Source organism: Salmo salar, chromosome 07 (genome assembly GCF_965601325.2).
Source record: "Salmo salar chromosome 07, fSalSal1, whole genome shotgun sequence".
Classification (NCBI taxonomy): domain Eukaryota; kingdom Metazoa; phylum Chordata; class Actinopteri; order Salmoniformes; family Salmonidae; genus Salmo; species Salmo salar.
The window spans coordinates 4,267,501-4,280,000 of NC_138297.1; the positions used below are offsets into that span (position 1 = coordinate 4,267,501).

The 12,500-nt window shown below is 36.1% G+C and overlaps 1 protein-coding gene across 6 annotated transcripts in view; it reads right to left on the bottom strand.

The window, feature by feature from the left end:
• The window catches only part of rnf175 (ring finger protein 175), a 42,911-nt gene that overhangs the window by 2,642 nt on the left and 27,769 nt on the right, over positions 1-12,500 (bottom strand). Inside the window, exons 7-9 of one of the 6 annotated variants that reach the window (XR_014392854.1) lie at positions 4,096-4,229; positions 3,151-3,658; positions 2,191-2,292 (exon numbers count right to left, since the gene is read on the bottom strand). Coding sequence is in view for 5 of the 6 variants with exons in the window: in XM_082977318.1 (XP_082833444.1) it covers positions 1,060-1,099; positions 2,191-2,292; positions 4,096-4,229 (276 nt within the window). In the remaining variant the exon portion in view is untranslated. The other 5 variants (XM_082977320.1, XM_082977318.1, XM_082977319.1 and 2 more) reach the window with 5 other exon arrangements.

A 12,500-nucleotide genomic window follows, 5' to 3' on the forward strand; every position in this document is an offset into this window, starting at 1 on the left:
AGCAACCTAAAACACAACTGGGTCCAGCAACCTAAAACACCACTGGGTCCAGCAACCTAAAACGCCACTGGGTCCAGCAACCTAAAACGCCACTGGGTCCAGCAACCTAAAACGCCACTGGGTCCAGCAACCTAAAACACCACTGGGTCCAGCAACCTAAAACACCAATCGTTGCTAAAACTACATTTAAAGTGTGTTGTGTTTAAAATAGGATAATTTTAGTCGTAAAGTCAGTCTCGTCTTAAACTGAGTTTGGAACCTCAGAGCGTCACAACGAGTAAATGAAAGTTGTCTTTGGATTAACAATTATGTCAACAGATCATGCCCCGTCTTTTAGCCAAGCTCCATGTGCAAATTGCCCCTTCGCTAGCCTTTCATTGAACGGGGCTCAATTGTTTTCATTGCTCCCGATGCCTTCAAAAGGATCATGGGTCCTGTACGGATTGACCAACGCCTCCACAGCCAAAGTTCTATGGTTTCATTGCCTTGCCCAAAAGACCGTAGCTGGCTAGTATGTGGAATAGGAGCTTGGAGTTCGTCGGTCCCCAAGTCCGCACCAGTAACACGCTAGCTTGGTGTGCAATGACCAGTGGTGGTGAACGTACCGATTGATACTGGAATACAATGAACTCTGTGGCATAATTAAGCTAACGTCGTTAGATAATGGTATTCCTGGTTATGTAGGCCAGGCTCGATAGATAACGTTATTGCTGGTTATGTAGGCCCGGCTCGTTAGATAATGTTATTGCTGGTTATGTAGGCCAGGCTCGTTAGATAACGTTATTGCTGGTTATGTAGGCCAGGCTCGTTAGATAACGTTATTGCTGGTTATGTAGATGGCTGGTTATGTAGGTAGCTATCATTTGATAAAGCCAGGGTCCCTTGTATTATATTATTATTACTGAATTGAAATGGTATGGGGAGAAACCCTATGTAAGTTATCAAAACACTTTAGAATATCTACATAAATTCAACAATTGCATTCTTCTCATACGACTCATGTAGACTACTGACCGATTAAACACTTCCTCCAGCATCTCACCATCAATCTCTCCGTAGTTACTGAACTCCACCTGCTGGAGGTTTGTTTGTTGTGATTCTACATCGTCAAGGTAACAACTGATGACAATTAGGAGCGATAGGACAATATTTTGCCTGGTGCTCCTTACTTTTTTTAACATCTACCAATGGAAAAAAAAGTTCATTCAGAGCTCTGCTCATAAGTGAATGATATATACGCACACATTGATTCTAAGAAAAATAGAACTTATGCCTCATGAACTTAGTTCAACTGTTGTACCCCGTCAGATCCAATCGTATACTGTAACATGCTGGTCGCGAGGGCCAGCGTTGCAAAAATAAAATGTCAATCATTACACCCACACTGCTCGCGAGCGTCAACGAGCGTCTGCGTAGACAGGTGCTAAAATACAACTTGGTTCTACTTGTGTAGCTTGACGCGCTGCAAGTCCCACATCGGTTTTAAGAAGCATAGACCCACGTGGGTGATTGAAAGATGAACTGAGGTCCACACTCCAGTGCAGTTGGTGGTGGTAATGCACCTTAAAGTTGGTTACCAACCGCCATATAAAGTCCACAGAAGAAGCCTGAAGGAGGAGCGATGACTCGAAACAAAACTCAGTTTACTCTTTTATCTGTGGATTAATTGTCGGAGTAGAGGACCTTGTGCATTTCAGGTAAAATAAACAACACAATTTTGATATCTCAGGACAAATTAACTAGCAACAGCAAGCTAGTTAACTAAATTGCCATAAACGTTTGCATATTGACCTGTCGTCAAATTGGTGTGGTGGGGACCAAATCAACATGCACGCGATGGCAGGCCGGCGGGCGGGCGGACGCAAGCGAGCTGTCTGGTCAGCAAGTAAGCCTGTTTTACTCCATTGTTTGTAAACAATGTATAATTGTAAAGAAACACTGTATAGCCTCAAAACATGGTTAAAACTATAATTTACAATTATCGTAAACAAACACTGACCATTCATCAGATCAAAATGATTGCTGTAAAACATGTTTAAAACTTTTCTTTACAATTATACTGAACAAAAATATTAAACGCAACATGCAACGATTTCAAAGGCTGATAAGAATAAGTGTGTGTAAAATGTGCTCTCAGATTCAGCCAATCCCTGTGTCCTGTGGATCTCGCCTCTGCCAATGAAAGGATACGGATTGTTCATCATCCTCTTCAAGTCGACCTTCTCGTTGCAGTACGGACACGTCTGCTTCTTACCCACAATGCACCAGCCACGGATACAGAACTCGTGGAATCTGGAGGCAGAGTTGTCGTTAAAGAATCCACAACAACCACCCAAGTTATAGTACTGCAACAACTAGAGCCAGCGTAAAAAAATAATTAGCATTTCACATAGGAAATCATGGGACAGTTAGCCGCCATGCTAACACTCGTTGATCATCCTCAGTTGCAGGGTTGGGATCAATTCCAGTAAATTCAAGGTCTAAAAATACGGGTTAAGACGACATTATAATTTCATGAGGCAGCGTTAGAAAATAAACACATTCATTGGACCGTCACATTGGGCTAATTCTACAGGATTAGTATTGAAAACGTGACCAGCAGTCAGGGATTGAATAACGTGGTTGTAGATAATTAGAAAAACATTTAAATGACTTATGCTATGGGTTTTCTGAGAAGTTAACAACAACAACAAAAGAAATCTCTTTGATTGTGTTTATTTTCCATTTTGATGGTGAACTTTCTGTATTGCTAATTCAATACCAGTCAATTTTCGCTCCAGCGCTTGGTCCAATGATTTTGTTTATTTTTAAACGCTTCTGCATGGAATTATTACGTGGTCTTAACCTTTGTTATCTTCAACCAAAGAGTAAATTCAGGAAGTAAACCGACAATCCATTTTTATGGGAATCGATTTGGTGCAGTAATTAAGGGAAGAGTAGGGCACTATATAGGGAAAAGGACGCCATTTAGAGAGAGAGAGAGAGAGAGAGAGAGGGGAGAAGTAGAGAGAGGAGGGGAAAGAGAGAGAGAGGGGGGAATAAAGAGAGAGAGAGAGAGAGAGAGAGAGGAGGGAGAGTGACATAACATACAGGATAGGAGAGCTGGTAGATACCTTCTATAATCCACACAGTGCAGTGAGGATAGGATACATGTGGTTACAGGAGAGCTGGTAGATTTCTTCTATAATTCTCACAATGTCGTGAGGATAGTAGGCTTGGGCGGTATCCACTGTAGTACCGGCATAGCACACAAGGGGGCGATAGAAACGCAAGAATAGCCAATTGGGCCTCTATTACCAGAACGCTAACAAAATTAGCACAAACTAATAGGGATATCACAGACGCTGTTAGCTAAATGCTAACGAGCGAAAAACTAAACATAAACTAATTGGCAAATCTAGCTCAGTTATACAAGCATTGCTAGTAGCTACCGAATGTCATTTTCGGTGAGTGTGGACATTTACAAGCGAACCTGAACGAGAAAATGAACAAATGAACAAAGTTGCGATGCATGCTTTTCTGAAGGAAGAGCAGCATGTGTCGATGGGAGAACAGAGGAGAAACAAACGCTAGCAGGAAGCGCAGGGAAAACATGGCAGCTGTACAGATAACTCATCCAGAGCTCTTTGACTTCCGGCAGAAAGCCATTATAAGATATCTGAGGGCAAACATTTAGTAGTGAATTACATTTAGTAGTGAATTACATTTACTAGTGAATTACATTTAGTATTGAATTGCATACAAGTGTAACTTCATCACCTCACGCGCGACGTACAACAGAGACTCTCCAATAGATACAGAACACTGTGGATTCACCTGCTCCTGCTTTCTAGCATTGTGCTACTTACAAAACTAACACGTGACTGGCTGAACTGTTCTGGGGAACATATGGTAAGCTTCATGATTAAAATAATCATGTGACAGGTGAAATTAAGAATGCAATCTGCTTTATCAGCCTAAGGTATTGCACACAAAATCTTCAAATAATTAGTTTCAACGGTATTGACAGTATTGAAAAACCATCCCGTGGCTTTTCCCAAATACCCCAGTATGCGGTATATATGGTATACTGCCCAAGCCTAGTGGATAGGATACATGTGGTTACAGGAGAGTTGGTAGGTATCTTCTATAATCCCCTCCTCATCCACGTCTACTAGGATCTTCTGGCCACAGACCGCACAGATATCATCTGTCAGGCTCCTGGACGGCATTCCTCCCATGTTATAGTACTGCAACAACAAAAACATGTTATAGTACAGCAACAACAACAACATGTTATAGTACTGCAACAACAACAACATGTTATAGTACTGCAACAACAACAACATGTTATAGTACTGCAACAACAACAACAACAACATGTTATAGTACAGCAACAACAACAACAACAACATGTTATAGTACTGCAACAACAACAACATGTTATAGTACAGCAACAACAACAACATGTTATAGTACTGCAACAACAACAACATGTTATAGTACAACAACAACAACATGTTATAGTACTGCAACAACAACAACAACATGTTATAGTACTGCAACAACAACAACATGTTATAGTACTGCAACAACAACAACATGTTATAGTACAGCAACAACAACAACAACAACATGTTATAGTACTGCAACAACAACAACAACAACATGTTATAGTACTGCAACAACAACAACATGTTATAGTACAGCAACAACAACAACAACAACATGTTATAGTACAGCAACAACAACAACAACAACATGTTATAGTACTGCAACAACAACAACATGTTATAGTACTGCAACAACAACAACAACATGTTATAGTACAGCAACAACAACAACATGTTATAGTACTGCAACAACAACAACAACAACATGTTATAGTACTGCAACAACAACAACATGTTATAGTACTGCAACAACAACAACATGTTATAGTACTGCAACAACAACAACATGTTATAGTACTGCAACAACAACAACAACATGTTATAGTACAGCAACAACAACAACATGTTATAGTACTGCAACAACAACAACAACAACATGTTATAGTACAGCAACAACAACAACAACATGTTATAGTACTGCAACAACAACATGTTATAGTACAGCAACAACAACAACATGTTATAGTACTGCAACAACAACAACAACAACATGTTATAGTACTGCAACAACAACAACAACATGTTATAGTACTGCAACAACAACAACAACATGTTATAGTACTGCAACAACAACAACATGTTATAGTACTGCAACAACAACAACAACATGTTATAGTACTGCAACAACAACAACAACATGTTATAGTACTGCAACAAAAACAACAACAACGTGTTATAGTACTGCAACAACAAGTTATAGTACTGCAACAACAACAACATGTTATAGTACAGCAACAACAACAACATGTTATAGTACTGCAACAACAACAACATGTTATAGTACTGCAACAACAACATGTTATAGTACTGCAACAACAACAACAACAACATGTTATAGTACTGCAACAACAACAACATGTTATAGTACTGCAACAACAACAACATGTTATAGTACAGCAACAACAACAACAACATGTTATAGTACTGCAACAACAACAACAACAACATGTTATAGTACTGCAACAACAACAACATGTTATAGTACAGCAACAACAACAACAACATCATGTTATAGTACAGCAACAACAACAACAACATGTTATAGTACTGCAACAACAACAACATGTTATAGTACTGCAACAACAACAACATGTTATAGTACTGCAACAACAACAACAACATGTTATAGTACAGCAACAACAACAACATGTTATAGTACTGCAACAACAACAACATGTTATAGTACAGCAACAACAACAACATGTTATAGTACTGCAACAACAACAACAACAACATGTTATAGTACAGCAACAACAACAACAACATGTTATAGTACTGCAACAACAACATGTTATAGTACAGCAACAACAACAACATGTTATAGTACTGCAACAACAACAACAACAACATGTTATAGTACTGCAACAACAACAACAACATGTTATAGTACTGCAACAACAACAACAACATGTTATAGTACTGCAACAACAACAACATGTTATAGTACTGCAACAACAACAACATGTTATAGTACTGCAACAACAACAACATGTTATAGTACTGCAACAACAACAACAACATGTTATAGTACTGCAACAACAACAACAACATGTTATAGTACTGCAACAAAAACAACAACAACGTGTTATAGTACTGCAACAACAAGTTATAGTACTGCAACAACAACAACATGTTATAGTACAGCAACAACAACAACATGTTATAGTACTGCAACAACAACAACATGTTATAGTACTGCAACAACAACAACATGTTATAGTACTGCAACAACAACAACAACAACATGTTATAGTACTGCAACAACAACATGTTATAGTACTGCAACAACAACAACATGTTATAGTACTGCAACAACAAAAACAACAACAACAACAACATGTTATAGTACTGCAACAACAACAACAACATGTTATACTACTGCAACAACAACAACAACATGTTATAGTACTACAACAACAACAACAACAACATGTTATAGTACTGCAACAACAACAACAACATGTTATAGTACAGCAACAACAACAACATGTTATAGTACAGCAACAACAACAACATGTTATACTACTGCAACAACAACAACAACATGTTATAGTACTGCAACAACAACAACATGTTATAGTACTGCAACAACAACAACATGTTATAGTACTGCAACAACAACAACATGTTATAGTACAGCAACAACAACAACATGTTATAGTACTGCAACAACAACAACAACAACATGTTATAATACAGCAACAACAACAACAACATGTTATAGTACTGCAACAACAACAACATGTTATAGTACAGCAACAACAACAACATGTTATAGTACTGCAACAACAACAACAACAACATGTCATAGTACTGCAACAACAACAACAACAACATGTTATAATACAGCAACAACAACAACAACATGTTATAGTACTGCAACAACAACAACAACATGTTATAGTACTGCAACAACAACAACATGTTATAGTACTGCAACAACAACAACATGTTATAGTACTGCAACAACAACAACAACATGTTATAGTACAGCAACAACAACAACATGTTATAGTACTGCAACAACAACAACAACATGTTATAGTACTGCAACAACAACAACAACATGTTATAGTACCGCAACAAAAACAACAACAACGTGTTATAGTACTGCAACAACAAGTTATAGTACTGCAACAACAACAACATGTTATAGTACAGCAACAACAACAACATGTTATAGTACAGCAACAACAACAACAACATGTTAAAGTACTGCAACAACAACAACATGTTATAGTACAGCAACAACAACAACATGTTATAGTACTGCAACAACAACAACAACAACAAGTCATAGTACTGCAACAACAACAACATGTTATAGTACTGCAACAACAACAACAACATGTTATAGTACTGCAACAACAACAACATGTTATAGTACTGCAACAACAACAACATGTTATAGTACTGCAACAACAACAACAACATGTTATAGTACAGCAACAACAACAACATGTTATAGTACTGCAACAACAACAACAACATGTTATAGTACTGCAACAACAACAACAACATGTTATAGTACCGCAACAAAAACAACAACAACGTGTTATAGTACTGCAACAACAAGTTATAGTACTGCAACAACAACAACATGTTATAGTACAGCAACAACAACAACATGTTATAGTACTGCAACAACAACAACATGTTATAGTACTGCAACAACAACAACATGTTATAGTACTGAAACAACAACATGTTATAGTACTGCAACAACAACAACATGTTATAGTACTGCAACAACAACAACAACATGTTATAGTACTGCAACAACAACAACAACAACATGTTATAGTACTGCAACAACAACAACATGTTATAGTACTGCAACAACAACAACATGTTATAGTACAGCAACAACAACAACATGTTATAGTACTGCAACAACAACAACAACAACATGTTATAGTACAGCAACAACAACAACAACATGTTATAGTACTGCAACAACAACAACATGTTATAGTACAGCAACAACAACAACATGTTATAGTACTGCAACAACAACAACAACAACATGTCATAGTACTGCAACAACAACAACATGTTATAGTACTGCAACAACAACAACAACATGTTATAGTACTGCAACAACAACAACATGTTATAGTACTGCAACAACAACAACATGTTATAGTACTGCAACAACAACAACAACATGTTATAGTACAGCAACAACAACAAAATGTTATAGTACTGCAACAACAACAACAACATGTTATAGTACTGCAACAACAACAACAACATGTTATAGTACCGCAACAAAAACAACAACAACGTGTTATAGTACTGCAACAACAAGTTATAGTACTGCAACAACAACAACATGTTATAGTACAGCAACAACAACAACATGTTATAGTACAGCAACAACAACAACAACATGTTATAGTACTGCAACAACAACAACATGTTATAGTACTGCAACAACAACAACATGTTATAGTACTGCAACAACAACAACAACAACATGTTATAGTACTGTAACAACAACATGTTATAGTACTGCAACAACAACAACATGTTATAGTACTGCAACAACAACAATAACAACAACATGTTATAGTACTGCAACAACAACAACAACATGTTATACTACTGCAACAACAACAACAATATGTTATAGTACTGCAACAACAACAACATGTTATAGTACTGGAACAACAACAACAACATGTTATAGTACTGCAACAACAACAACATGTTATAGTACTGCAACAACAACATGTTATAGAACTGCAACAACAACAACATGTTATAGTACTGCAACAACAACAACAACAACATGTTATAGTACTGCAACAACAACATGTTATAGTACTGCAACAACAACAACATGTTATAGTACTGCAACAACAACAACATGTTATAGTACTGCAACAACAACAACAACATGTTATACTACTGCAACAACAACAACAACAACATGTTATAGTACTGCAACAACAACAACAACAACAACAATGTTATAGTACTGCCAACAACAACAACATGTTATAGTACAGCAACAACAACAACATGTTATACTACTGCAACAACAACAACATGTTATACTACTGCAACAACAACAACAACATGTTATAGTACTGCAACAACAACAACATGTTATAGTACTGCAACAACAACAACATGTTATAGTACTGCAACAACAACAACATGTTATAGTACTGCAACAACAACAACAACAACAACATGTTATAGTACAGCAACAACAACAACAACATGTTATAGTACTGCAACAACAACAACATGTTATAGTACAGCAACAACAACATGTTATAGTACTGCAACAACAACAACAACATGTTATAGTACTGCAACAACAACAACAACAACATGTTATAGTACTGCAACAACAACAACAACATGTTATAGTACTGCAACAACAACAACATGTTATAGTACTGCAACAACAACAACATGTTATAGTACTGCAACAACAACAACATGTTATAGTACTGCAACAACTACAACAACAACATGTTATAGTACTGCAACAACAACAACATGTTATAGTACTGCAACAACAACATGTTATAGTACTGCAACAACAACAACATGTTATAGTACTGCAACAACAACAACATGTTATAGTACTGCAACAACAACAACAACAACATGTTATAGTACTGTAACAACAACATGTTATAGTACTGCAACAACAACAACATGTTATAGTACTGCAACAACAACAATAACAACAACATGTTATAGTACTGCAACAACAACAACAACATGTTATACTACTGCAACAACAACAACAATATGTTATAGTACTGCAACAACAACAACATGTTATAGTACTGGAACAACAACAACAACATGTTATAGTACTGCAACAACAACAACATGTTATAGTACTGCAACAACAACATGTTATAGAACTGCAACAACAACAACATGTTATAGTACTGCAACAACAACAACAACAACATGTTATAGCACTGCAACAACAACATGTTATAGTACTGTAACAACAACAACATGTTATAGTACTGCAACAACAACAACATGTTATAGTACTGCAACAACAACAACAACATGTTATACTACTGCAACAACAACAACAACAACATGTTATAGTACTGCAACAACAACAACAACAACAACAATGTTATAGTACTGCAACAACAACAACAACATGTTATAGTACAGCAACAACAACAACATGTTATACTACTGCAACAACAACAACATGTTATACTACTGCAACAACAACAACAACATGTTATAGTACTGCAACAACAACAACATGTTATAGTACTGCAACAACAACAACATGTTATAGTACTGCAACAACAACAACAACAACAACAACATGTTATAGTACTGCAACAACAACAACAACATGTTATAGTACAGCAACAACAACAACATGTTATAGTACAGCAACAACAACAACATGTTATACTACTGCAACAACAAAAACAACATATTATAGTTCTGCAACAACAACAACATGTTATAGTACTGCAACAACAACTACAAAATGTTATAGTACTGCAACAACAACTACAAAATGTTATAGTACTGCAACAACAACAACAAGTTATAGTACTGCAACAACAACAACAAGTTATAGTACTGCAACAACAACAACATGTTATAGTACTGCAACAACAACAACATGTTATAGTACTGCAACAACAACAACAACAACAACATGTTATAGTACTGCAACAACAACAACAACAACATGTTATAGTACTGCAACAACAACATGTTATAGTACTGCAACAACAACAAGTTATAGTACTGCAACAACAACAACAACAACAACAACATGTTATAGTACTGCAACAACAACATGTTATAGTACTGCAACAACAACAACAACATGTTATAGTACAGCAACAACAACAACATGTTATAGTACAGCAACAACAACAACATGTTATAGTACAGCAACAACAACAACATGTTATAGTACAACAACAACAACAACATGTTATACTACTGCAACAACAACAACAACATGTTATAGTACTGCAACAACAACAACAAAATGTTATAGTACTGCAACAACAACAACAAGTTATAGTACTGCAACAACAACAAAATGTTATAGTACTGCAACAACAACAACAAGTTATAGTACTGCAACAACAACAACAACATGTTATAGTACTGCAACAACAACAACATGTTATAGTACTGCAACAACAACAACAACAACAACATGTTATAGTACAGCAACAACAACATGTTATAGTACTGCAACAACAACATGTTATAGTACTGCAACAACAACAACAACAACAACAACATATTATAGTACTGCAACAACAACAACAACATGTTATAGTACTGCAACAACATGTTATAGTACTGCAACAACAACAACAACATGTTATAGTACTGCAACAACAACAACAACAACAACATGTTATAGTACTGCAACAACAACATATTATAGTACTGCAACAACATGTTATAGTACTGCAACAACAACAACAACATGTTATAGTACTGCAACAACAACAACAACAACATGTTATAGTACTGCAACAACAACAACAACAACTACATGTTAAAGTACTGCAACAACAACATAATATATAATTTGTGGGTAAACTACGGCACGTGGGAGATTTGAGTAAAACAAAATGATAAAAACCACTACAGGCCACTCTAGAACGCCTAAAACTAGATATAGAGTATGTAGAAATTATATATATTTATTATATATTTTCAAATAACTGCCCTTTTTCTCGCCCGCAGATTGATTTTTGACAAAGTAAATCCCCCCCCCCCCCAATATGTGCGGGGCTCCATTGAATTTAGAAATCCCGATTTGGTCCTCGGGCCAAACAAATCGACCCGCCCCTGGACTATATAGTAGTGCAACAAAATTACATCAACAGATACTCCATGTGTATAGTGTATACTCTATGTGTATAGTGTATACTCTATGTGTATAGTGTATACTCTATGTGTATAGTGTATACTCTATGTGTATAGTGTATACTCTATGTGTATAGTGTATGTGTATAGTGTATACTCTATGTGTATAGTGTATGTGTATACTGTATACTCTATGTGTATAGTGTATGTGTATACTCTATGTGTATAGTGTATACTCTATGTGTATACTCTATGTGTATAGTGTATACTCTATGTGTATAGTGTATGTGTATACTGTATACTCTATGTGTATAGTGTATACTCTATGTGTATAGTGTATACTCTATGTGTATAGTGTATGTGTATAGTGTATACTCTGTGTATAGTGTATGTGTATAGTGTATACTCTATGTGTATAGTGTATACTCTATGTGTATACTGTATACTCTATGTGTATACTCCATGTGTATAGTGTATACTCTATGTGTATAGTGT